This window comes from Talaromyces proteolyticus (genome assembly GCF_021365285.1).
Source record: "Talaromyces proteolyticus strain PMI_201 chromosome Unknown BGW36scaffold_7, whole genome shotgun sequence".
In the NCBI taxonomy this organism is placed as follows: domain Eukaryota; kingdom Fungi; phylum Ascomycota; class Eurotiomycetes; order Eurotiales; family Trichocomaceae; genus Talaromyces; species Talaromyces proteolyticus.
The window spans coordinates 1,417,244-1,443,962 of NW_025764283.1; the positions used below are offsets into that span (position 1 = coordinate 1,417,244).

The 26,719-nt window shown below is 48.9% G+C and overlaps 9 protein-coding genes across 9 annotated transcripts; 6 read left to right on the top strand and 3 right to left on the bottom strand.

Moving 5' to 3' along the window:
- Nucleotides 1-409: 409 nt before the first annotated feature.
- Nucleotides 410-1,571, top strand: BGW36DRAFT_380881 (chorismate mutase). The gene is made up of 3 exons (XM_046216374.1): nt 410-606; nt 685-1,330; nt 1,378-1,571. Exons 1-3 carry the CDS (start codon nt 536-538, stop codon nt 1,453-1,455), a joined length of 795 nt encoding a protein of 264 aa, XP_046071333.1. The 5' UTR covers nt 410-535; the 3' UTR covers nt 1,456-1,571.
- Nucleotides 1,572-2,816, bottom strand: BGW36DRAFT_380885 (p21-C-terminal region-binding protein-domain-containing protein). Its single transcript, XM_046216375.1, has 3 exons — nt 2,508-2,816; nt 2,210-2,446; nt 1,572-2,158 (listed from the first exon to the last, which is right to left on the bottom strand). Exons 1-3 carry the CDS (start codon nt 2,592-2,594, stop codon nt 1,592-1,594), a joined length of 891 nt encoding a protein of 296 aa, XP_046071334.1. The 5' UTR covers nt 2,595-2,816; the 3' UTR covers nt 1,572-1,591.
- Nucleotides 2,817-3,177: 361 nt separating this feature from the next.
- BGW36DRAFT_360236 (uncharacterized protein) lies at nt 3,178-3,680 on the top strand (the record flags this gene model as incomplete). Its single annotated transcript, XM_046214154.1, has 3 exons — nt 3,178-3,379; nt 3,406-3,524; nt 3,582-3,680. The coding sequence occupies 3 exons, from the start codon at nt 3,178-3,180 to the stop codon at nt 3,678-3,680; spliced, it is 420 nt and encodes a 139-aa protein (XP_046071335.1).
- Nucleotides 3,681-3,859: 179 nt separating this feature from the next.
- Nucleotides 3,860-5,350, bottom strand: BGW36DRAFT_297968 (putative alpha-1,2-mannosyltransferase; the record flags this gene model as incomplete). Its single annotated transcript, XM_046211396.1, has 1 exon — nt 3,860-5,350. The coding sequence occupies one exon, from the start codon at nt 5,348-5,350 to the stop codon at nt 3,860-3,862; it is 1,491 nt and encodes a 496-aa protein (XP_046071336.1).
- Nucleotides 5,351-7,699: 2,349 nt separating this feature from the next.
- Nucleotides 7,700-10,099, top strand: BGW36DRAFT_283860 (fungal-specific transcription factor domain-containing protein; the record flags this gene model as incomplete). Its single annotated transcript, XM_046210227.1, has 1 exon — nt 7,700-10,099. A coding segment is annotated over one exon (2,400 nt), but the record flags the coding sequence as incomplete, so codon positions are not given.
- Nucleotides 10,100-10,775: 676 nt separating this feature from the next.
- On the top strand, nt 10,776-13,645 carry BGW36DRAFT_451776 (uncharacterized protein; the record flags this gene model as incomplete). The annotated part of the gene is made up of 2 exons (XM_046221830.1): nt 10,776-11,703; nt 11,758-13,645. The coding sequence occupies exons 1-2, from the start codon at nt 11,219-11,221 to the stop codon at nt 13,643-13,645; spliced, it is 2,373 nt and encodes a 790-aa protein (XP_046071338.1). The 5' UTR covers nt 10,776-11,218.
- Nucleotides 13,646-14,172: 527 nt separating this feature from the next.
- Nucleotides 14,173-15,261, top strand: BGW36DRAFT_298318 (putative short-chain dehydrogenase; the record flags this gene model as incomplete). The annotated part of the gene is made up of 2 exons (XM_046211422.1): nt 14,173-14,307; nt 14,368-15,261. 2 exons carry the CDS (start codon nt 14,173-14,175, stop codon nt 15,259-15,261), a joined length of 1,029 nt encoding a protein of 342 aa, XP_046071339.1.
- Nucleotides 15,262-20,756: 5,495 nt separating this feature from the next.
- BGW36DRAFT_380935 (uncharacterized protein) lies at nt 20,757-22,792 on the top strand. Its single transcript, XM_046216376.1, has one exon. It carries the CDS (start codon nt 21,241-21,243, stop codon nt 22,456-22,458), a length of 1,218 nt encoding a protein of 405 aa, XP_046071340.1. The 5' UTR covers nt 20,757-21,240; the 3' UTR covers nt 22,459-22,792.
- Nucleotides 22,793-24,781: 1,989 nt separating this feature from the next.
- Nucleotides 24,782-26,583, bottom strand: BGW36DRAFT_451780 (uncharacterized protein; the record flags this gene model as incomplete). The annotated part of the gene is made up of 4 exons (XM_046221831.1): nt 24,782-25,645; nt 25,705-25,851; nt 25,914-26,468; nt 26,524-26,583. The coding sequence occupies 4 exons, from the start codon at nt 26,581-26,583 to the stop codon at nt 24,782-24,784; spliced, it is 1,626 nt and encodes a 541-aa protein (XP_046071341.1).
- Nucleotides 26,584-26,719: the final 136 nt, after the last annotated feature.

Here is a 26,719-nt window from a genome sequence, read left to right on the forward strand (position 1 = left end):
ATACCATAAACCAAATACTGTTTGGCTTCAATTGATATCATCGGGATGGTCCAGGTCCTGCCTTAAACAATGAATAATCAAGTAACAAGGAGTGAGAGCTGACTTTTGATCAGTGTATGAAATATGTCCTGGCGCTTGAGCTCCCATGTCAATTTGTGTTACTCTACTTTCCCGTGTCCCAGATAGAACTTGAAACTTCACAACGCTCACTCGCCTTCCTATCTCTCATCAGACTAACCGCGGTCCTTGACGTAAAGTAGAGTCATTAGGGAACACCTCGTATCTCATCTAGCAATTCTCCTCTCATATATTACTGTGTTCATGATGAGCAGCTCTGGTTGCTGTGTCGGGGACTCAGGCAGTCGGAGACCCCACCAAGTCCCAATCCGATACTTACAGCTAGCTGCGAGATCGGAGACTTTCGACTCAACCAGCTTGCTTAATGGCAGACAATCCTGCACCACCAATCTGTCGCACAACAAACCCGAAAATATAGACAATCTCTTGCGGGGGTTTCATATCACTGTTCTTCGCCATGGATGCCGCAATCGACCTCACTGACCGCTCGCAAGCTCTCGACCTCGCCAATATCCGCGCTCAACTAATGTAAGCCATGACTAATCTCACAACCAACTCTCAACAACAAAGGAACCATGTCAAGTACATGCGCTAACCATGTACAAGTCGTCTCGAAGACACAATCACCTTCCATCTCATCGAGCGCGTGCAATTCCCGCTAAACCAGACCATTTATGTGCCCGGTGGTGTCAGAATCCCAGGCAGTGACCTTAGTCTGATGGACTACCTGCTCCGCGAGCAAGAACGCCTTCAATCTCGAGTGCGCCGCTACGACTCTCCCGACGAACACCCCTTCTTCCCAGACGCGCTGGAAGAACCGATCCTCGAACCACTCGAATACCCGGAAATCCTATACGCAAACAACGTGAACCTAAACCACACCATCAAACAGCGCTACATCGAAGAGATCCTTCCCTCAGCCTGCCCCAATGACCGAGTCGATCGCGGCGCGTCACAGGAAAATTACGGGTCGTCTGCAACCTGCGACGTGAACGTGCTGCAGGCGTTGTCTCGCCGCATACATTTTGGCAAGTTCGTGGCAGAGTCGAAGTTTCAGGAAAACCCGGAGAAATTTGTCCAGTTGATCAAGACCAAGGACAAAAAGGGGATTGATGAGGCAATCACGAATATGAAGGTTGAGCTTAAGATTCTGGAACGGATTAAGATGAAGGCAGAGACGTACGGGAGTGACCCTGCTTTGGCAGAGTATCGTAACAAGGTTGACGCGGATGCTGTTGTCAGTTTATACAAGGTAAGGTGCCACCTGGGCGTATTTGTAGCACTGGCTGATGCTTGTAGAACACTATTATCCCACTAACCAAGGTTGTTGAGGTGGAATACTTGATGCAGCGCTTGAAAGGCACACAATGGGAGTAGCCCACCAACGCGCGGTTCTCCGTACTTTTACTATTATGACGCATGACACAGCGCTTTGTTTGATATAGTTTGGGATATAATTAAAGCATTTATACAGATCTCTTTTGACAGAAAGAAATCAATATCTTCGTGGTATCTATATTGGCGCATTCACGTATTCCGTAATCGCTTTGACAGCCTCTTCAAACTTGCCGGCCTCAATCAACATCAGACTGCCCGCAGGCTTGATGCCTAACTCCTGGAACGCCCTCTTCGAATCTGCCGCGCCTTCGGCTTGTTTATTCGTATATTCAAATGTGGCATGACACAAGCTATATTTTTCCAACACCTCATCTTCCGGATGAAAGTAAAACATGGTATCCAATTTCCCGCCCGTAGCAGCCGTCTTCTTCTTTTTCTTCTGCGGCCGGGATTCCTCCGCATCGAGTTTCGATTCGACCTCATCGTAGGTCTTGGACAGGATCAGATAGTGCGTGAAGGTATACGGCTCCTTGTCTTCTATTGCCCAGGCGATTTCCTCAAGCAGCATCGTGTACATGGGCGGGATGACTTGGACGGGGATGTTGATCAGGCGGTCTGTGAGAATGAGGCCGATGGCCGGGGTATCAGATTTCGACAGCAGCTGCGAAAGCGCAGAGAGAGCGGGCGTGGAGGATGATTTTTGCGAGAGGTATTTTATCAAGTCTTGGATTACTTGTTTGTCCTACACACGCATACTGTTAGACAGGCTTTCTTGCTTGAAGTACAAACGTACCTTGTGTTCTTTCAGATTAATAACCGACAAAAACGCATACGGGTCCGTCTCCTTCCCATCCACCTTCACCGTTGACCCGAGCAGCGGCTGAGCGAGGATGAGGTCAGCGAGCGCAGACATATCGAACAATTGCGCATCTGTGTCGAGGAGCTGGCGCAGCAGGGTCTTGAGGCCGTGGAAGTCAACATCGGGCTGGGGATCGAACCATTCGAATTCGACGTTTACGAGATCTGTGTCCTGCGTCAATCAGTTTAGTTTATTAACCAACCAGAATAGAACAGAACGGAGAAAACAGTACTGAGTCGCTACCGCTGTCGTCGTCGCCGTGCTGACCGGACATGGAGACATCATTGTCGGCATCCTTGAGGCTCTTGCGTTTGCCCATGGTTCGTTTTATGTGAAGATTGGATTGGCTTGTTGAGAAGACGTGTAGAGTCGTAATACAGCATCGAAAAATTGACCGCTCGCCGCCCCTCGCCGACGCGCTAAACTGCGATTGGAATGATTCTGTTATCGCATGCGGTGGGCGGCGGCAGATGGACTTATCGGGATGATGTCAGTACATGTACCATGTGCGAACATTACATGACTTGATCCTACCGAGCCTCAATTGAAATATCCACTGATTGAAGGATTAAAATATTATAAATATACGCTTACTTTGCATGTTACTATGTCTTGTTTTAATAAAATAGGACAATTGGTCAGCTCGGCCATTCTCTATCAGACGCATTATCTCTATCTGATATGCTGACACATGTAAATGGCTGCGCTGATTGTTGCTCCAGACCCACGCTGAGGTCACCGGTTCGTCATTGTCCATATTACATCAATTGATATGTATGTACATGTACTCTTCTGCCGATAGTGAGCAGGATTTAAAAGAGTCTCCCATTCTCACACCCGCCGCAATTAATTCAAATCATTCTCAACTTCTCACTCTTCATCCGAACATACCACATCCCACCATGGCAAACCACGTCTCCAAAGCCTCCATGGCAAATCGCCACGGCGCTGCATCCTCCAATGTCGGCTCGGGACAGCTGTACGTCGACGGCGATCAACGCGTCGACTCGCAGGCCGAGATCCGGGAGAGGGAGAGGTACAAGGAGGGACAGACGGGCAGTCATATGGCCAACGACTCCAGTTCGTCCACCCACGTTCTGTTCAGTGAGGACTAAGTTGATAGGATGTAGAGGACGATCGATCAATTGCCAACCGTCTCGCCCGCGAAGAGCAAAGGGCGCGGAAAGGCGAGCAGGATCAGCCGGTTGACCGGGAGGCAGAGTTGAGTAAGAAGGATCCTACGTTGCCGGTGCGTCTAATTTTTTTTATTATATGTGTGATGAGTGGACTGGACTGATGAATGCAGGCCAAGAACCACGGCAACAAACCCTCCAAGGGAGCGCAAATCGATGCCGAGTTGAAAGCTGAAGATGAGCAGAGGCTCCGGGAGAAAAGAGGGAAATAAGTAAATGAAGTGATGGTTGTGCGATTAATCTAGCATAGTAAATTATGTATAATGTACACATATTCAAGTCATTAGTCATACAACATTAAAATCCTACGAGTATATGCAAATATTGCAGGACGATCATCAGTCCTCGAAGAAAAGGATATAGATCGGTGATATGGTGATAATAGACCAGTTTAGTCACTGACAAACTGCGGGTCTTCATCATGGACATCAGCAAAGACGGTATTCCAGTAGTCTTGCAGATTGCTGCAAATGCCACTCTTGTCTGCCCACGCCTGAAAAGATCGTTCGTAATTGCACGCGACCCACTGGAGCTCTTCCCAGTACGCCTTCTCGGCATCATACCCAAATCTTTTAATGGTATCTAGCTCTGTCGTCCACAGCCGAGTGGCATGGAATCCCGACGAATCCCATTTGTGGCCAAAGACGTTGTCATTGGCGTCAAACTTGGGGTAGTTGGAGTGAATGAAAAACACGCGAGGAGCTTTGCCAGCTGCTGGGTCTTGCACCCGCCAGATTCCCTCGCTTGTCAAGCGATAGTCTTCAGTCGGATCCGACTGGGCAAGGGCGGAGACGAGAGTCTCCCCGCTGTCGACAATATGTGCCAAGGTCTCTACCCGCTCACTGACCGGGTAGACTGGCTCTCCTAGAGCCGTTGCGGCTTGGATGAAGGCCTCCTTGTCTCCAGCCCCTGGTGCACCCTGCAGCAAGAGGGCGAAATAATGGGATGGCCCGTGGTAATTATAATATGCTGCAAGCAGCAGTGTTAGGAAGTGCGACTGTTTGGAGATCATGAATACTCCGGTCTTTGTCGCAGCGCGCAGGCCCATCGACGGAACCTCCTGCTGCGCTATGTGATAGAAGAGCGGGGATATTGTGGAGGCAGAGAAGTCAGGCCAAGTCACCAGGCCGGTCGAATTGAAAGGGTCCGAGTCTAGGAGATCCTCAACTCGATACAGTGGGAAGCACTCGGCATCCATCCACACCACCTCCTCAAAGGACGAGAACAGCACGGCGAAGGTCCTGAACTGGTAGTGTTCAATTTCCACCCCCTTGTGTTTTGTGGAGCCCAGTAGCTCCGATAGTACGACGCATTTGGCGTTGTATTGCGGCAGGACCTTTTCGCACAGGTGTTTCTCATACTCGCTCTTATCGCGCAAGAACACTTCCACGGGCAGAGTCGACTTGGCGCGACGAAGCATGCGGAGCTGCGCTAGAAACAGTGGAAAGAAGGCGCCACCAGCCATGGAAACCAAACCGCGCGATCCCGGCGTGTGGATTGGAGTCAACGTGTTTGATCGGCGGATCTCTGCGACGAAGCTGGTGTGCGCCGACTTCATCGCCTCGAGGTGGTCATCGGGGACGACCAGCAGGTCTGGGCGGGCGGAGGGCTGTATGGCATCAAAGCGAACAGCCTCGGCATGGGCATTGAGTTCGGGCGGCGGGCAGTTGGGAGCATATTGATCGAGGACGTCGCGGAAGGAGTTCCAGAAAGCGATCTGGCGGCCGCGGAAGGGATCGACAGGGGACTCGGTGTAGTGGGCGTCGTAGAAGCGGTTGGACGACGGCTTGATGTAGATGTAGATCGAGAAGAAGACGAAGAAGAAGGCGGCCAGCAGCAAGGAACACGAACGCAGTCGTCTCCGGATGCGCTGGACGGCCATGGTGCGGTGAGAGATTGGGATGATAATAATTAATTATTGCCAGGGCGCGATAATCACCTGCAACCTCACTAGTGCGCGTCTAGTCGCACCCGCGCAGACCATCGCCGTTATTGGAGGCTCTCTGCATGGTGGTACATATTATTCTATAGAAAATGATAAGATAATAAAATTAAGGAACCCTGGATACAAATTGAACATAGTCTGCTTCTTTTTTCTCCTGTTGCACGGCACAGCGATAGTCGCAGATCAGCTTCGTCTCATCATCCAGCTTCTCCCGTCAATGATCGCCGTGTCGTGTCACCTCGACAGTACGTAAAACCCAACATAATTTATAATATGGAGTTAGAGTAGCAGCTTGTAGCGGAGCCCTGGTTTGGTGCGTCGACGAGATAATCATTGCAGATGGTTTCTAATTTATTATTTTTTTTTTTTTAAAATTGGATGATGCATGGCTGCTTCAGATAGAGTATCAATCGTCGTCGAGCATGCGAGTCACCTGAGTCAACTGACGTCTAAGAGGCGGTTTAGTGTGGTACACAGTGGAATGCGTAGATACACAATCGATCTGGCTAGCAGAAGTGGAGCTTGGTCGTGATAGTCGGGTATATTCAGTGATCAACTAACCAGGCAGCCGTGTATCAACGGCGCACATCTGTTTCAGGGCTCCCCCGAAACGCAATAATCAGAAGACGCGGCAAGCGAGCAGCAGTAGGGACTATCTCTGCCAGCGCAGCCTAGCAGCATGCACGTCCCATCGACCCATGGAAAGGCGCGGATTATCAAGGCACGACTTTGGGTTTCGGCAAATCACTCGCTTAGGGAGATGAAGAGGGGCCCGGTCGACTAGCTCCTTGTGTCCGTTGTCACGTCGTATTTCCTTCTAGTACCGTTCGCGGTGGGACAGGCCAGGCACAGGACAGGGGACGGTTGGTGCGTGATGTCGTGCAGCGACAGATGGCGAGCGTGCCGGATCGCAGCATTGATCTCGTCATCGTGAAGAATTGTGTGCTGGATGCCGTCTGGCGCAAGGTGCGAGAGCAGGAGCAGCAAGCGAGGGCGTTCTGGAGGCTGCGCAGATCGGATGAGGGTGCCAAGGCGGTGCTAAGCCGATTCTCAGGCTTCCATTGAGCCCTGAGCGCTTCTCGAAGGTCGTCGCGCGACTGGGCTTGCTGGCGTGCGAATGAGAGGCGCGGAGCGATACGGCCAGTGCGGGCGTGGCGGTAGTCTCCGACGACGCCGGAAGGACTCAATAATAGCCAGGACGGGGGGCTCTAGCACCGTTCTGGCACGCTACAGGAGGACGAGGGAGAAGAACAACAATAACTACGCTCATATGATGGATGATACAATAATAAGAAACGAAGTTGAGGCTGCTCGGACGTCGGCCGTCGGGCTTTGTTTCTGTACCGTGGTCACGCAGAGTAACGTGACCCTGCAATCTGCCATCCTGTTCTCTGCATCCAGGTAGACCCATTATTCTCTCCAGTTGCTGGAAGCTGTCTGTAGGGATCTGTCGCGGTCCGCATGGCTCTACACTGCGCAGCCATATATCATAGAATGATAGTTGCGGCATATGGACAGTACAGTGCCTGCAAGTACAGCACGACTGGCGACGGCGACAGGAAATGCCGCCAATAGCCTCGAGCATACGGAGCTCGCAATCAAGCCATGATCATTCGATATCGTCGCCAACAGATAATAATAATAGTGATAATAATATGATTTAATATGATTGATGGAGCTGAACAAGAATCATGGCGCGAGTCACTCACTCGTCAAGCTAATGCCTAGTCAAAGCTAATGCAACCACTACCGCCATCCCTGCTAGCGCGGGCCCGGGCTACCACAAAGCAGCGTCTCCGCCATCGCCTTCCAGGCACTTCCAACTTCTCTCCTCACGCCTGCTGATTGCTCAGCATCAACCAAGCACGATCTGCCACCCACCCCAACACTCCCTCGGCTGGCGGCGGCTAATGCTTGCATCCACCAGCTCGACAACTGGCAAGTCACAGCCAAGCACTTATACGGCCAGTAGTCTGTCCATCTGCTTCGATCGTCGCTCCTCTCTCCGCAACTCTAAACCTCCCGCCCCGTCACTGTGAGGAGATGAGATGAGATGGGATGAGATGGGATGATATGTAAACTAATCATACCTCCTGTCCCTGCGCGCATTCATTATTCTCCCAGCCGAAACCAGTCCCAGCGCAGTCGATGCATGGAGCAATCCCGCCGCTGTCTCCGAGTCGTCCATCTTCCTATCTCGCCTGCATAGCCGCCACACCGTGATGCGCCATGTCCGGGTCTGCCACCGCCGACAACCCACGTCCAGCGACGGCTGCGAATGCCACGCGCAAACGACGCAAGAGAACCACTGCCGGCGGTGCGGCCGATGACTGCTTTGCATGCGCAAATGCCCGCGTCAAATGCGACCGCCGACGGCCGTATTGCACCCAATGCCTCGAGCGAGGGAAGGGCTGCTCCGGGTATAAAACCACCTTGACCTGGGGGGTCGGCGTGGCCAGCCGTGGCAAACTGCGAGGCCGCTCGCTCCCAGTGTCCGACGGACAGGGAACATCCACGTCACCCAAGGAGCGCAGGCAGAGCACATTCAAATCCGCCCCTGTGCATCCTCACCCCGAACAATTGCCTGCCGAAAACCCTCCGGCTGTTGTCTCTGCCGAGAGTCAGCAGTGGCCGGCAACGAGCGCTCAACCCCAGCTGGCCTCGCACAGTGCCGTACCGCTCCAAGATCATGTTTTCGACACAAGTGCGCCGTCAGCTACTGTGCACATACCCGATGGTGTACAGCATCTCTCATCTTATTCATTCGACCTCCACGCGACTTCGACCGGAGTATCGGAACCATCAGCAGAGGCATGGATGCACCCCTCAGGAATCGCCCCCAATATTCAATACGAGGCGAATAGCTGCAATATTCATGCAGATCATGACCAGCCTGTTCCATTGCAATGGCCGCCTACCGTCACAGGCAAGCGGCCCACGTCCCCTGACGAAGACCCGGAGGTTGACGAATTCTACTCCACGCCAGTATACTCTTCGAGCCAGCCTTCAGTAATCATATATCAAGCTGACCAAGGCCAGTGGACACTTCCACATGGCCCCTTTGCCAATTCCTTGCCTGACCTACTGCTAGAACAGTCGGTGGGCCGCACACCGCGTATTCGGTATTTAATTAGCTACTTTGCAGAAGTTATCGCTCCTGTGATAGTTGCGTTCGATAGCCCTACCAACCCGTACCGCACGCGAATTCTGCAGTTAGCGCACCATAGCGATACCCTGCAGCACGCCATTGCGGCCCTGTCAGCCAGCAATATACGTCAAAGGCGAGAGGAAAAGATTCTCTCGACCGAACGAACGGAGCCGGCTCGCATGTCATCAATGGCTCACCGCGCGCTTACAGATGCATCATTCCAGGCGCGGTATGGAATCAAGGACATTGGAGGAAACAATCACGAAGAAGTCCTCCACAAATCGGTAGCAATCAGATCGTTGAATGCACAGCTAGCCGATCCCTCGAAACGGCACCATGATTCAGTGTTGGCAACATTGCTGATCCTGTGTCTGTTCCACATCTGCGAGACTGGTGTGGCTCAATTCCAGACTCAATTCGCAGGAGTGCGGAAGCTGCTGGCGATGCGATCCCGTACCAATGCTATAGAATCAGAGGAGGCCAAGTGGTGCACGAGGATGTTTACCTGGTTTGATGCAATGACAGCAACCATCAACAACCGCGAGGGCCAGCTGCAAGGACCCCTTCTTGACATGACCTGCTTTTCTGATGAAGAGTGGGCACTCGAAAACCTGGCCGGTTGCGATGGGCGGCTGTTCAAGATCATTGCCCGACTCGGCCGCCTGAACATCCTCGCCCAAAACCAACCGGTCGACCGTTCATATGACATGGACCCACCTACTGCCATGCCTGTTTTGCCGCAGTCGATCTCGCATTACACGCCCAACGGGATGAATGCTGCCTATGCGGCGAATCTCTACGCGAACCCGCAAATACAGTCTGGTAATGCGGAGTTCTGGACTGAGTGGCACTCGATACGACAGCAACTAGAATCCTGGCGACTCGATGTCCCTTCTTTGGCCCCCGGCTACGATCCAAATACCCTCTCCCCTCCCTATTCCGGCTGTTCATCTTCGTCGTCTCCGACATCTGCGCCGACCTTTACACCGCTTCCGACGTCTCCAGGCTCAAATCATCTAGTGGCACCAAAGAATCTCATCGACTTATCAAATATCTCAGAAGCGTTCCGGTACTCTGCGTTACTATACACTGAGCGCCTCGCATATCCCGACCTCCCGTCTACGCACCCACGCATTCAAACCTTCGTCCTCACCGCGATGCACTATATCGCGGCCGTTCATTCTGATGTCTATCTGCTATGGCCGCTATTCATCACCGGGTCTGAATGTGTTTACGTCGAGCACCGGGCTGCCATCCGGAACCGATGCAGAGATATCCAGAAAGACTCTGGCTTCTACAACAATATCTCTTGTCTCGAACTCCTCGAGAAAATCTGGGCCAAAAACCCGACCGTCCAAGCCCAAGACCAGACCCTATACAACAACTTCAATGGACTACCCGGCAACCTGGTGTCCCACCTTCGCACACAGGTCCACAATGGCCAAGCTGGCGAGTCGGCCGTTCGCCACGAGAACGGGTTCAAGTGGCAGAGCATTATTGAGAGTGAAGGGATCGACGGCGAATACATCGTTGTCTAGCCATTTACTCTCTTCTCAAAAATTCTCTTCTTGCGACTACTCCTTCGTTTCTTTTGTCTCTTTTTTGGTATAAATATTATTTCCATTTTGCTTATATTCTATCTTCCTGTGGGCTATTTGAGCTTTCCTCCGAATGGCGGTATAAACACGGACGCACGGTACGGTTTGGGGTTCGGCGACGGTTGACGACGATAATGATATGATATCATAACATGTATGACCTTGGATAAAAGCATCAGTCTCATAATTGGATATTCAGCCTTGGTGATTTAATGATCGTCAATCAAAAACTCTAAGCATTTATCGCAGTAACATAGATGGTCGGTTCCTGTAACGTTTCATCGCCGGTTGCCGGCTGCAGGTACATGCACTACTTTCTATCAGTGGGACGCTTACAGGCGCTCACTGCCGGCTATTTGAGCTGTATACTGGCAGAGAATTATCCGATGCAGGGTTCGCAGAGATAGCACCAACCTTAGCAGAGTGCAAGAGATAAGGATGCAGGTCGAATATGAATACGAGACAGGAGGAGACTAGATAATACGCCGGAGCCCCTCCACAGGCTTGGCATGCCGGCGACACTAGTTGATTAGTTACTGCTTAGTCCGTGGTGGACTGTGGAGTCTTTCGTGGGGTCAAAATGCGGATGTAACGTCTTCTTCTCCTCTACTGCTATTAATAATATTTCTGCTCTTTAAGTTAGCTCTTCGACTTAACTCAATTATTCAGAAGAAATACAATTGACCGAGGTAGGGTAGTTGTATTGCTGCTTCATTCTGCTTCTCTTATTCCATCCTGACCATGCCATGTCATGTGCACTGGGCCGGGCATCACCCTGGCGCTCCCAGCGCTCCGATCGCCCCTATTGGCAGGGCCACAGTACGAGGTGAGGCTAGGTGAGGCTGAGGTGTTCTGTGCAAGTGCTGCTGTAACTGAGTCAGAATAGTCGAGAGGGCGCAAAACAACACGCATGTTCTCGAGAATCCAGATCTGTTCATATCCATCCCATCTTGTCGTTTATCTGATCTATACTCTACTCCACGCGTCTCTGACTGAATGAAAGCGATTTTTCAACCTCACCCTCTCCGTCCATGTAGATACTAGCACGTACACCGACAAATGGAGGCCATCTCGTCCCTAGCGGCGATCCTACAGCTGCTAGGCAACGCTGCCATCGCTGCCACCCAGGCCGCGAAATTCATCAGCAACGTCCGCAACGCTCCCAAAACCCAGCATGACTTACAAGTCAAACTCGATTTCCTGACTCGTACAGTCGCCTACCTCACCGCACGACTGGACAGCAGACGCATTCCGCGTAATGGTGGCGGCGGAAGCATCGGCGGTGTCAGTAATATCAGTAACGAGTTAAACTGCCGACAGGAAGAAGAGGAAATCTGGCAAATGGCACGGGACATTAGTGCGGATTGCATGGCATGCGCGTCGCGGTTGGAAGAGCTTACCATGAACAAGGGTAATGACTCGCTACCGAGCAGAGTCAAGGGCCAGATTGTGCAGGAGATTCGCAAGCCGGAGATTCAGCGGATAGAGGCGAAAATCCAAGCGAATGTCGGGAATATTCAGCTCTTGCTGAGTTGTTTGAAGTTGTATGTTTATGTTTATGTTTCTTTGCCGAAATGCTGATTGTGGTGCGTGCATAGATTCGTTGATGATGATCAGGTCGCGAGAGGAGAACGCATTGAGAGACATCTCCTCGATATACGAGAACAGTATCAGGGGTTGGAAATGCTTCGAGATCATATTGTTAGCTCGCTACGACATGTTCTTTCGAATGGCAGGCATGCCGAACACGACGGACAACGCAGTTCGCAAACACACTCATGGCTAATAACTACAAGCAGCGACCAAGACGGTCATGAATGGATGCAGACTACAGATAGAGCATTACGGACCGCGGATTCATTAATGGATAAGCTGTCTCGCAGTGGATCTGAACCCAGCCAGGCTTCTCACGAAATAGAGTCTCTTTCTAGCACAGGCGAGATAACCATCATGCTGGAGCATCCCCTGGATATCACCCCATTCATTTCTCCTCTGCCACTGAAGTCACCGGGATTGACAATAGAAGCCCCTCGTCTGTCACTGGACCTGATGACGACTATCCTGGACGAGAATATTATCCAAGCGAAGCAAGAGTCTGAGCAGGGCAGATACGATGAGTGCGAGAGGTCCCTGCACCGAGCAATCCAGTACGGGGAGAATCGCTATCAGCATCACAAACAGGTCTTTGAGCAATGGTTTGACCTGCAGATCTGGCTTGCAGAGGTCTACCAAATGCAAGGCAAGCTATCAGAAGCACAATCCCTGCTCGCCGAGCTCAACCAATCCACCGCCGAGAACGGGCCGGAATATTGCAAAATCACCCCGCTTCGACGAGCGCAGCTGTATCATGCCCAGGCTAGATTTTGCCTGTACAGATACGATAAGTATCACGATATTACACTTCCGAGTCTGAACGAGGTTGCCCAAACGTCGTATACTGCGGTGGAAGATCTGGTGAATAAGAACAATGCAGAGAGTTTTCCAGACACGCATCTGGCGTACCTGGCCAAAGCATGTGCCGAAATTTGGAGCGAGGTGGCTGATCTGAGTAATGATAAAGCCTTGTCAAAAGTGCTTAGGGAGAGGCATTCCTCATTGAACAGCAATAAAAACGACAATCCCCTACCGCAAGCTATCCCAATGCGAGTTCCGCGTCGCCACAGGGCGTCGACAAGCTCAGCTTACTTGGCTCATCAAAGCATCATATCGAGTTCGCCGTCCGAACGAGGGATGTCAGATACACAAGGTCCACCTTCTGAAACAGCGGCTACGGAAACCTCGCGAGTTCTAACCCAGAGCTTATGCGCGGCGACTGAGGAAGGGTATGAATCTTTATCGATACATATGAACCGCCCTCATGTCGATGTCGAAGAAAGAAACCCATCTGGCTTGACCCCTCTCCTCATCGCATCCAAAAGATCGGATTTGAGATGTATTGATTTACTCCTCCGACATTTCTCTGCAGACGTGAATGCCCAGGATAACCACGGAATGAACGCACTACACCACTTACTACGAGGAAAAGTTAGTTGCGACGACGAGATTATAAAACTCTTGCTATCCCGAAACATCGACGTCAACGCAGCCAATTTGGCCGACGGCGAGATGCCGTTGCATTACTGCGTTCGATTCAAGCACTTCGAAGCCGCGAGCCTCCTTCTCAAGTCTGGCAGAGTCGATATTGAAGCAACGAACGCAAAAAACCAGACAGCAGCAACCCTCGCTGCTTCTAACAATGGTCCTTTCACTATTCCCATACTGAAACTGCTGAGTGACTATGACGCAAAGTTCGACACGGCGGCTATTCCGCGCGGAATGCTGTCTTTCGTTGAGTCGCTGAAACGCGGCCAAGAGCAACGACGCCGTAGAAGTCTGCAGTCTAGTCAGGGCGAAGCACCGAGTGTCGGTCATCGACTGAGTAGCCAGTCGAGTCGCGCTAGTCGGAAAAGCACGAGATGGTCTGTTTTTTCTACCCGGTCGAATTGATGTTAAAATGTTGTTGTCGAGTATTGTGACTTTTTGTGACCTGAGAATCCATATATGCATGTTTCGGGAGTTTGCGGACTTATTTCGCATTTGGAGGTTGATTGATACCCATTTGTATTCTGTCTCGTATTTGATTTTGCAAGTCTTAGTTCGTTGGATACGAATATGATGAGAATAACAGATAGCTGTGTTTTTAACTTACATCATGTATATACATTGAAATGTCTAATCGCGCCCCACAAACCAAATAAAGTAACATGCAACTCAGTAGTAATTAGTAATATAAAGGAGTTTATTTCAAATTATTACTCGAGGATCATAAATGTATACTGTGCGCAATAGAGCAACCTGGTCGGTATTCCTTCCCTTCGATGTTGGCTGAGAAAAAGTGTACACCGACACCGAAACACCGGATCACCGACTATGCTAAATAAACTGAAATATATACAGCCACTCGTTCTGGACTGCTCTGGAATGAAGTAGCAAAAATAAACACTACCTGATCAGTCTTACTGAGAATTTTCAATATGGTTCAATTCAACGGCCCATACGGCAAAGTCTCCCCTTCGTATCAGCGCCGGGCAGTTCGTAACCCTCCTGCACAACCTACCAAAAACTTCGCAGGGAAGACGGTCCTCGTGACTGGGTGCAATACGGGTGTTGTATGAGCCTAAGACTCTTTTCACAAGCTGTCCGAATACTAATAAACCCGTGGTTAATAGGGGTACGAAGCGGCACTGAAAATCGCAGGACTCAATCCGAAGAAGTTAATACTCGGCACGCGAACAGTCGCCAAAGGCGAGATTACCAAAAGCAAAATCCTGGCCCAAGTGCCGGCGCTGGATAGCTCAGTTGTAGATGTCATCGCCATCGAGTATACCTCTTTCAAATCAGTCAGCCAATTTGCAGACACAGTTAAACGGTCCACGAAGTCATTGGACTGCGTGCTTCTAAGCGCCGGTCTGGCATCGCCGAAACATCAGCTTGTCGAAGGGGGCTGGGAGATGGCTTATAAGGTCAACGTACTTTCCACGGCCCTGGTAACAGTCGAACTCCTGCCATTGCTCAAAGCGACGCCGGGCAGTGTCTTGGAGTTTGTTGATTCTGCGGGGTATTGTAATGTGATGAGCAAAGATGTCTCGCCAATCCTTGATGATGAATCAGCGAGCACACTGCAGTTTTTCAACGATCCCAAACGCTGGACGCTTGAGCGAGGGTACTGCGAGCCCAAGCTTCTGCTTATGTTTGTTCTTGAGGGGTTGGTAGAGGCTCTTGGTGGCAGACAAGGGAAGTTGGGGAGCCCCGAAGACCCGATTCTGTTGGCATGTTGTCCAGGGCAATGTAAGACGGACCTGGGTAGGAACTTTCCGTTAAGTATGCGGTTGTTTATGGTGGTGTATAATGCTATCCATGCGAGATCGGCCGAGGAAGGGAGTAGGACATTAGTGACTGGGTTATTTCAGGGCGAGGAGGCCAATGGGCGGTTGTGGGTAAATGATCAGTTTGATGACCTTTCCCCAGGGTTAACTGAAGCAGAGTGGAAAGGTTTGCAGAAGCGGGTGTGGAGGGAAGTATGGGGTGTTTTGAAAGAGTACAATCCGGAATTGTCGATTTGATTGGTAGTAGAATAATCAAATATTAATGTATCGTATAACATATAGGTTGGTTTCTGATAAATGTATAGGGCTTAACCCCGAACCCTATTTCAATATATCAACCACCGCTGTGCTACGTAAGACTAGCACCACCGGAGAATTTATTTTACCAAACTATTCGTTGCGAATAAAAACAAACGTTTATGACCAAGTCTGAGAATGTGGTTGTCTAGCCCCACCTCGTATCGCAAATTCGATCTCTGTACCGCCCTAATGCATGGAATCAAGCATGAAGGCCTGACTAACCCTAGCCGAGCAGCCCGAACTGATTTACCCCTCCTGATGATACCAGCAGATGGATACATACTGGTTGAGAGGCAGATGCATGAACGCCCAACAGAATTTCATTTTCTTTCTATCTTGATGCGTCAGACTATATACATTTACCTGTGTATATGGAGGGGATTCTGTAGATAGGAGAAACGTTGAGTTTGATTGATCAATTGATACATGCAACATCATCAACAATAATATATCGTGTCCATCAAAGTTTAGCTCTTGAAAATATTAATTCGACCTTTTTGCCGTGCATTACCTTCGAAGGCGCTTTAAACTGACATAAAGCAGACCCTCCGACGACATCGAATCAAAATATCGCGCGGTTGCACAACCAGGTTAAGGCCGAAACCTGTGTCACAAGTTGCCAGGTTGCCTTTTCCACACCACCAAGAATAATAATTATTAATAACATTGAAAGAGGGGCTTAGCGCAGTAAACTATATCCTAATCAGTGCTGTGACCAGACTACTGCAGAATATGTTACCCCCAAAACATAGATGAGTCCATCGGGATTGTTATTATTAACCATGCATATGCCGTTGTCAACTGTTGGCGGAGGTAAGTACGGTATGTCTGGGGCCGTCGTGCTGCTGCTGCTAGTAAAGCTATTTACAGTATTACTCGAGGGGCAGCCACGTGCAATTAAGGCTGCGCATTGTCCAGGCTGCTATGTGTGTGCGTAGGGGCCAATGATAGCCCGTCGGCATTGAATGGTTGGTTTATTGGGTTTTCAATTGTGGTTCTGCGGCCCTAACCTAGAATGAATAATGGTCGATCATGTCTTTGAGGTTTTAATATATTTCTAGACTATTTGTTGTTCTAATAGTACACATGGCCCAAAATGGTAAGTATGTAGCTTCATCAGGATAAGGGCAGAGCAGGCAGGCCTAGGGCTAGGGCAAGGGTAAGGGCAAAAGGCAGGCTAGGCATGCACTGACCGCTAGCTGGGCCGAGAAACAAATACGCGCACATTACACTTTTTAGTAGTCATAATATTAGCAACAATGGCAACACCCAAATAAAAACAAACAAACAATGCGACTGCCGAGTTTTAGCAGTGGTTGAGTTGAGGGTATCTCCTGGCCACCCCAACAGACGCTGCAGTCGCCGCAAGGGGCCGACTACCTTGTTAGAGAGTATTACGCATTCCAGCCTTGTATAAACAAACCAACAAAAGTTGGTATTTGTTATTATACGAAAATGCCTTGACCGATTCTGTCATGCAGGGTTTAACACTTTTATATAATGATTATTACTTCGATGTTTTGAAGTTCAATATTTCTTCGATAGATATATGTATGGAGTGTGTTGAGAGCAAGGGGCTGTTCCTATTGATATAGTTGGTCAATCTAATTTCTAACTAATAAAAAGAGGGAGAAAAAAGAGGAAAATTTTAAAATGAAGAAGAATTTAACTTGCTACCTTACTGAATTCAACTCCCAGCAGCATAAACAAGATGTCGACTGCACGCTAATCGGACTTGATTGTGACGTTTGGCGTCGCATTCAAAACCGGCGAGATGGAAACCAACCAACCGGATTGTTATTAATAATTTAAATAGCGTGAGAACCGTTTGCATACCAAGCCTTGGTGGATTGTGCATACGGACCGGTTTAGTGCGCAGCCAACGCATCTCCTCTCTAATTTAGTACATGCAGTGTGCTCTTTCCTGTCAACCTATTGAGTTAGTGTGCTGTTCGCACAACAAGTATTCTAATCATAAAAACGTAAGAGAATTGTAGTCGCGTGATGTTTGGGAACTATTGCCATGTTGGGCTGCTTGATCGAGACTTTGGAGTGAACAAATACGCAAGGTTTTTTGAATAGCGGATTTCTGCCCAATATCAACTTATCGTGACTGTGCGTCAAAAGTCGGTGACAAACCGGTTTCTAACCTTTCTTTTAACAGGCTTATGTCCTATGTCACTGCTGACACCAGTGGAGGTTCACTTATCTTACTTACGGAGTACCTAATGATTTATTCTATACATGTATCGAACCAAGCCACCGTTGATACGTACATGTACTCGACGATCAGGACGATGATGATCAGAATGACAGAATGTAACAACCAGGCGCACGCGGAAACCTTCCAAGTGGAGTATACACCATGCAGTCATCAGTGCTAGACTGCTAGTTACGTATCTGCACTCTATACCCGTTGACTTGTACTACCAGCTCTGTAGGTCGTACATCGTAAACGCGGAGAATTTCCAGCAGTCCCGAAAAGCTGGTTGGGAACGTACATCGCTAGGCGTGAGTAACTTTACCAGAGACTAAACTTAGTTACAGACTTACAGAGAGTACTAAATCCTGCGTTCTGCGCACGAGTGGAGGCTTTTGCACGAGGCGATGATCAATTGTCCTGCAGCTACGCGTTAGGTGCAGTGGTTTGCGGCCCAGTTGAAAGTATTGGGCGAGGCGGTCAAGCGTTGCCGGGTTGATGCCAGACGCTAGCAGAGCAGCGAATGGCGGTGACGAGAGGTTCTACAGTAAAATGTAGGTAAGAAAATAGATGTTGTGTGTGAGGTTGTATCGTATTGCGTATCAAGTGGTGAGTTTAAGCAACGCAAGGTTCGTATTGTTTGATCGTGTTGGGCTGAGCTTTTCTAGTGATGTCAGCTGAGCCTCAGCATGGGGAAAGAATGTGGTTATGACATCGATCGATCAATGATAAAAATAAAATACATGCCCGAGGATGTACCGTGGTTCACTTGACGGCATTCCCGTTGACAAAAGTCTGGGTGCGCGGGATAGTGCCCGTTGCGGGTATACCGGACTTGTCGATGGATCCATTCTAGATCTAGTATTAGGAAATACTAGTAAGAATAACGACTAAGTGCTGCAATTTCGTGATTCATGCCTAGATTTTGTTGTTGCCTTGCTCGAGCGATTCTGTGATGGAATTGGAGGCCGGCATAGGCAGTGCTGAATAGTCAGTATCTGACTCCTTGCTTGTTCTGCGACCCAGAAGCCGAATAATAGGCTAGACAAAGGAGTTGAAAGAGCAGAGACAGATATATGACTTTTGATAGGCTGACAACAATGATGCGGTTTGCTGGCCCTGTTTCGCAACGAGCTGTAGCCTTGCTAACACTTCACAGAAAATGAACCGTTCATGTGATTTCCTTATGAGTCAGAGCCGGACAAGTCATCTTTCATCATGAAATCTTTCCATCCAGATTGGACAGAGTAATGGCAAATGGAGGGCGAAGATATGGAGTGGCGAGAATACGGTAGAATGCTCGAACATGATAGCTGAGTGCTTGGAAGGCACATGACCGACCGCCTGACAAATCTGAAATGGAATGACTAATTCAGCTAAAGCCACTATTGCCACTGCCAGCCAGTCTGAGGCAGTGCGGAAAAAGTACACGCAGGAGATCGACGGTGCATAAGCAGGCGCAAACGGAGTGAAAAAGAGATACTTAGTGAAAGGTCAGTGGTTAATATTATTTAGAGGCGTCTAACCGTCCCCCTATTTTCATTGGTATTTGACTGACTCTTAGGGCTGCGTCAGCTGAAACAACACGGCGGAACGCGCTGAGAACAACCGCTGGCCCCCCCTCGGCTGCAGGGCGAGAGTGCTAGCTCAAGCCACTCGGCGGCGCTTACGGGCCGAAGGAGGTTTCGGTGGTACTGTTGGTTGGAAGGTTATTAAATGCATGTCCTACACACCATATCTACAGCTTATTATTGATGCAGGTGTGTTATTTTTGCCGAAATCTAGAATCTATCAGCTGAATACCGCGAAATGTTCTTCTTTCACAGTTGAATTCTGAAAGAATGTATGAATGGCTATTTTTGGCGAGTCTTTGTGTGCCTATTTGCGGTATGTTATCGGTAGGCTCAAAAGGAGATGAGGTTGTCGATCGTATGAGACTCTGGTGGAATCGAGACGGAAGAGCAAGAATAAAGATAGAATAGTTACGTACAGGTAACGGTCCTTGCGAACAAGCGAATACGATAGCATGGTAATATTCGCTTTCATGATAATAAGACTCTAGAATAACTAGCAGTTAGTTGAAAGAGTAAATAGCGATAGGAACTCCGAACGATGTGACAGTCAAGGCAGCCACAATCATATTTAATCATAATATTCGGCGTACACATCCGTATATTCAATGCATTATTGAGCTCGATCCAATAATAACCGAGAAGTACTCTCAATCATAATCATGGAGACTTGAAGTGGCAAATCGGCGATCCTCCCAGGCTACAGGATAGTGGCCGCGACCATCTTGCATGTGCATTGAATCTTGCAGTTGAACCCCTTAAGGCTTGTCGGCGGACTTCATGAAATGTAGTCATCGAGTCATCATGATTATGACTGTTTCCAGGCGGCAGGTATTATCCTATCCCTCATTTTAATCAAAGTTAGTGGAAATTAGTGGCTGTGATCCCAGCACAGCGGCTCAGACTAGCCGTTGAGCGTCGCAGCGCATTGATCATAACCAGGGGTTATTATTGATTTCGAGGCGACGCAGGCATCTCTCTGATCTGTGCGGGAGGAAAATTTTTCACAATTAAGCGAGCGCGCTGGAAGTGAGTCTTGAGGTTGAGTTTGACAGGGTGAATGCCTATTCTGAAGAGCAGCCCTCGTACTTTGTGATACTGCGACTGTGATGGTCGCGCTGGCTAATGGGGGGCCCTGAAATGGCGCCGAGGAGACTTCTGCACACCCTCATTTAGGCCAAGAGGGTGTGCAGAGTATGTTCTCGGCTTCAGCCTTCCAGAATACTGTGGGGAGGTGTGGCGACGGGACGAGTGCGTGTTCCGTAGGGTAGTCCTCCCGCCATGTAACCATGTCTTGCTCAGGATAATAGATTACACATAGTAGTTTCTGTTGACTCTCCCTGTGTGTGAGTCATCTAGAACTGCACAGCCAACACCGAGGAACTAATAATACTTGAATACTGAAAGCAAAGTGAAAGATAATAGGAATAGGGCACCTCATAGTTGGGCTGCAAGGCCACAAGGGCCAAAGGCAGCCGGGAACGCGCCGCCCGCCCCCGGTGCTAGCGCCGCATTCATAGTGCGGTACCATACCGGCTGCGCCGTATTTTTTTCTCGGTACTGCCTGCGTACTGCGTATTGTCCCTGGCGCCCACAATTATTAATACCACCGCGCCCCATCGCTCACGCCCGCGCTTTCCTCTCTCTTGTTTCCTCCCAGCCACTGGCTTTACCAGACCACACACAACTACTCTTGCATCTGCTCATAATTGTTATTATATCCATATTCTCTTAGCTCATTCTAGCACTTTCTGGCCGCTTCGTGTCCAGAGAGCAAGAATTGGAGAATCCCCCCAAAATCAACTCTCGTGGATCCTCTCGTTGTCGGATCCTCTACGACGAACAACCACCGTGTTCGCCTTCGCAACGCTCAAATGCCCGTACAGTCAAGACACGCTCAACCCCTCTCCTCTCCTCGACCGAAGCCCGTACCGCGGTGACGGTCTTACTCCATCTATTTGGTTGTTTTAGAGTCGTTTTGATATCCTGTACAATATAAGCGGGTGTTTGTTTTTTCGTTCCCTTGCGTTTGCGTTTCCTGGGTTCTTTGACGTCCCATCTCCTGACACTCTGATATCCGTGAGCATTTGATCTGCCAACCATCACATACAGCAGATCGTCCATGGTCTCGACACATTAAGAATAATGTATCACTACTCCAGCCCACCTCGCGGGTGGCCTGCATACGACTACACCACTTCTCCTCCGGCGTCGCCTCAATATAACCCCAACAACCCTTTCTATGCCTCGCCCCATGCAAATGCCTCTCCTCGCGGCTCGGCCAAGCGACATGCTCGTAAAACCAGTTATGCATCCCCCAGGGAGTCTGGATGGTACTCGGCATACGCCACCAACTACGACACGGTGCCTGAATATGCGTCCCCGCGCAAGCACGACAATGTAAGTGCGTTTTTTGAAAAGAAAAAGAGGAAGCACCGCGCGTCCATGCCGGGTGACATGCCTGCCTATGGGTTTCGTTTTGGTTACGATTACGTCCGTCCCTCGCGTACGCCGAAACGACCTATCATTATTGATGTGGTTGACGACGCAGACGATGAGCCGGCCTACATCTACCGCGAGCCACAAAGCGTCCGCTTTGAGCGATATGCCTCTGCCGTTCCACGCAAGCCGAGGCCGACGACTGATCATTCTTCTTTCTTTTCTCAGGTTCCCCCCATCTACGAAGAAGATGTCAAGCGATCCCGTGCTCGTCGTGCCTCCACTTCCACTCGAACTTCGCCACCCAAGCCCAAGATGACCACGCCACCCAAAGCAGCACGCAAGGCGACCGAAGAAGACGCCGAGGCCGCTGGCATTCCCACAGGCTACTCCATCAAAAACTGGGATCCGACCGAGGCTCCAATCCTGCTGCTCGGAAGTGTCTTTGACGCCAACTCGTTGGGAAAGTGGATCTACGACTGGACCGTCTACTATCACGGAGCCTCGACTCCAATGGCCGACGTCGCCGGCGAACTGTGGCTGTTGTTGATCAAGCTCGCTGGTAAAGTCAAGCGCGCGGACGAATGCCTCGATCGGGTTCGCCGCTCCGAGTCTCGCGAACTGCTAAACGACTTTCTTGACAGTGGCGACCGTCTGTGGACGCGGTTCAAGGTTTTGCTCAAGGACTGCGAGCACTTTATGTGGAAGGCGGCTAAGCGCGAAAGCGGCCGCGGCGTGCCCGTTTCGATGGGACGCAACGCGGGCTGCGAATTCGTTGCGTCCATCTTTGGACGTGACCGGAAGCTCCAAGATACCGAAAAGCTCATGAACAGTATCCGACTGTGGGATATGCGGTTCGACGCAAACTGCGAGACGATATTACGCCCGTCGCGCACGTCGAGCCGCCGTCAGTCGACCGTTTGATTTATGTTTCTTAGATCAAAAGTGATTTACTATACCACTTTGTTTAATTTCGATGCATCGATACACCGGGGCCGGCTTCATTGCATTGCATTTGCGGGTCGATTTATCACTACATCGTTTTGACTGCATTTGAGTTGTCTTTGATTTGCCCTAGCATTTGTGTCATTTTCTCATTTCTCTACATTTCCTTTGTCCAGCCATTTCCTTGGCGTTAGTATTTCGTTTTCGTTTCTAGAGATACCCATCTCATTTATACGGAGTTCATCCTGCGATGATACCCCTGTTGTTTATTTCTATACACTGATACAATGTAATCGAATTACACCTTGTTCCACATACTCTTCCCTAAGCTCCTAGATCGTACAACCCCGCACACGTCAATGTGATGCCGTAGCCTGTTGTGCAGGGAATCGCAGCGCATGACATGACGTTGCTTCGTTAATTCACCCGTTAGCGCCGCATTACTGCGCTCAATCAATCACCACTGGAATGATGGCATCCCCCACTCACGGGTTATCGCCACCACTGACGGGCCTCGCCAGTCGCTGCAATGCACGGTTAATATCTGACTCGTCGAGTCAGAGCGCGGCATTCAACCTCAAAACTATGGATCTGTCTACGTCTTACTTGTCACAATGGCCTTTGTTAACGCATTGACTATGGGTTATTATCGACTGGTTGAGAAATTGACAGGGGCGTTGTCTTGTACCACCCTCCCCTCACCTAGCCCTGTCCATTGACCATTAGACTGAATTAATATGCAGTCCATTCCAGTCAATCACCCCGATTATGACCTTCCTGGTTAGGCTTTCCCCTCTCAGACCCCTCTTTTGCATGCAGCAACTAAGGGCGTACTAGTGTGTTAGCCCGCGTTACCGCCGGCCCCCGAACTAAAGTGCCACATGCCACATGGATGGCTCGCTTGGGCGCTGTGATTCGCACTCCCAACTTTGAGTCCTGCTGGTGATTGGTTGTGAACAGCCGATTGTGCGCGGGCTTCGTTAGGGTGAGGGGCTGCAGGGTATATGCAAGTTCATGTGGTCTGCTTGCTTGGATCTGCTATTGTGACGGAGGAGGTAGCCTATGATGGATGGATTTGTTGAACATCAATTGACGAGGGGATTGAGTTTCTTGGATGGTCTGGAGAGGATTGATTCATGTGGATTGTCTAGATTTTCGTTTTTGTTATTTGGTTTTCTTAATTGGGCTCCTATAGTATTGTGCCGAGTTTGAATGCTGTAATTGATGATTTACTTGTGAACATGTGAGTATATGATTGTTAAGATGCAGGATTGTGCATGATATCCCTATTTACTAGAATAAACATGATTACATCTACTATGAAATTAGAAAGACTTCAATATTGCCGATGCAGTTGCCTTCTCACATATAGCCCTAATTCCCGGTAACGCACCCATCTAGCAGGCTTGACAGTAATATTAAGATTTTCTGCCTTTTCTCTGCATTTATACGCATTTTTGTCCGATTGAAATTATAAAATGCACAAGGTTCAATATTATTATTGCTATATGAAGGTCTCCTTTACCCAATCGATATTTGTGTTGCCATAACTCATATTTTCGTCATCATCATACTGTAAGATACTTGATACTTATATTGTGAATTAAATTAACAGAACACGCATAGGGAATTCCCAAAACATTTTATTACTGGAATCAAATTTTACATGTTACTTGTGGCAATGTGGAGAAAGCGTTTAAATATGCCGTTAGAATACTTATCTACGGCGTAGATATCGGATATGGTGTTCCTATTACAGATTTGAGAAAACTGTCAAGACCCGGCTTGTGAAGACAGAGAGAGCTTGTATTTTCAAGGTATTTCGTGAGATTTGGTACATTGACCTCGATTAGATTCGCGGGAAACATGTCTAGGGCTCTTGGAGTGTTGCTTTCAAGCCTGATCTATGTCAACTTAAAACTTCACTAGAGTCAATAAAACCTAGTTGGGAGGGGTTAATTTAGCAGTCTCTAGGAATGGTCTACTTCCCAATCCTTCTTTAAATACCATCATACTTTAAATTTCATTCTCATTTATGATGTTAGATAATAATATCATTATTTGTCTTTTGATGTCGTGGTGCGCTCTACATAATTTCGTCGAGTGTAATTAGATACGGAACATCCAGAAATTAAAGCGAGAATTTTACGTTCCATTGTTTCATTGATATAGCTATTGCTGTAAGTGTTAGTACATGTAATCTGTATTGCGTCTTCCACCTACTTCATAACAGATTCTCATAGCAGATTCCACGCAATGATATTATGCACCTCTTCGCCCAGAAAGTTCGATAAGAATTCAATCAAAAACCCAAACCTGCCTCCTTCTCAGTCATCTGAACAAAATCCCGATAACTAACAGACCTAGCCGATGACGCAATCCCGCATCCTTTCATAGCCAGCTCCCCAAACATCTGCACGCACCAGTCATTCAAGTCTTCCTGACCGCGAAAGTTAGAGTAATCCTGCACCATCCACAGCACAGGAACCATGAGATGCCGCCCAACGCTCCCCTGATCAGGGCTCAAACAGAATGTGACCGCCTGGCAAGCTCTTTGGGCGAGACTTGCAGCGACCTCATTGACGAAGGGCTCGAGTGAAAGGAGCTCGTGGATTTTCGTTTCTGCATTATAATAATCCTTGTCATCCAAGTAATTTACCCTCGTGTATATTGTGGCGGAGGAAGATGTGAAAATCGATATCCTGTAGATCAACCGCGCCATGATAGTATACAAGGTTAGACCCGAGAACCAGTAATGGAGATGAGCCTCGAAAATCTTTGCAGAAGAGAAAAGCAGGTTTCCAGAAAATGGGTTTCTCGCCGTACGACTTGCCGGCATATCATCTACACTAAAAAGTGGTCTATGCTCGCTATTCTGTAGTCTCGCATACCAGTTTGTCAGACTCGTATGAGTATTATTAAAAAGGTTCACTAGCTCCGCTATTAATGTACGAAGTAATCTGAATGCATCTCCCCGGAATGCACCTTGTGTCTCTGCCGACGCTTTGTTAAGAGCCGAAGCCACTTGGCCGCAGATTTCGAGAATGGTCGGGATTTCAAATGCTATATCAAAGATCTCGTCGATAATGTCGCCTGTCTGCCAGCCTTCTTTCCACCTTTTGTCGTTGAGAAAACTTGGCTTTCGTCTGAGACAGGCTACATATAACTACATAACCCGGGAGTCAGTGGTTTAAAGGCTGTCGACGAATGTAAGTGGGGGCTCACACTATAACAGCGTACTCGCAGATAAACCTGGCGGTTGATGGGGTGGCTGGTGGTTGGAGGAAATCTCCTAAGTACATCTCCCCCAAACTCAACCTGCACCATCATGCTCTCTAAGCCCGTTGAGGATTCTTTTGAGGAATCATAAAACTGGAAAACGTCAATACGATGACTTTCACAAAATAACGGCTTTTTTGGGGAAATAAATCTACCTCGTACGAAGCCATAACCATATGGATTGCGATTACTGTATCTCTGTCTCTTGGTAAACAGATTGGCCCATTTTGATGATACAAATTATAAGCCAGTTCCCAGCTTCGTTCATTGAAGTATTCCTGATCCTCATATATCCGACCAAGGAATAACAAACAATGAGCTGATATGGCATCGTCCAGGAGAGGATGTAGGCCGATATAGGACGGAAAGTTAATATACCAGGTTGCTATCGTATGCTGATCCCCGCAACTCCGTTCAAGACTATTCGAGGGTATATAATTGTCCAGGAACAGGTTTACTATCCCATATGTTTTGTTCTCTGTCGGACGCTGAATACTCAGGCTGGGAGAGGTGCTAGCACGGGGTATCCTTGTCCTATTTCTCGGCTGAGTTTGAGTATGGGGATCTTCAGTTGGCACTTCGGTCGAAGATGAAGTCGGTAGCAAGTAGGCTCGGGTACCTTGACCATAGTATCCCTCGCATTTCAAGCCGGAGTCCTTGCATTTTTTACATACAGGATGTTCTTGATCGCACTTTAACCGGATTAGCGACTAAGAATATACATATACAGAGCGTAGATATACATATTAAGAAACAGTTGCATACTTTGACTTTACGCTTTCGACAAGTGACGCATGTGTTGGATCGCCATGCTACTTTGCCCATTGTGAGTACGGGAAAATTCTATCCCGACGGACATAAAGTCAACCGTTGACTGATGTTGTGCCGTGAAGATGAGTATCAATTGACGAGTAGCATGTGTGACAACCTGGAGGGTTTTATCCATTTACCATTATTTGGG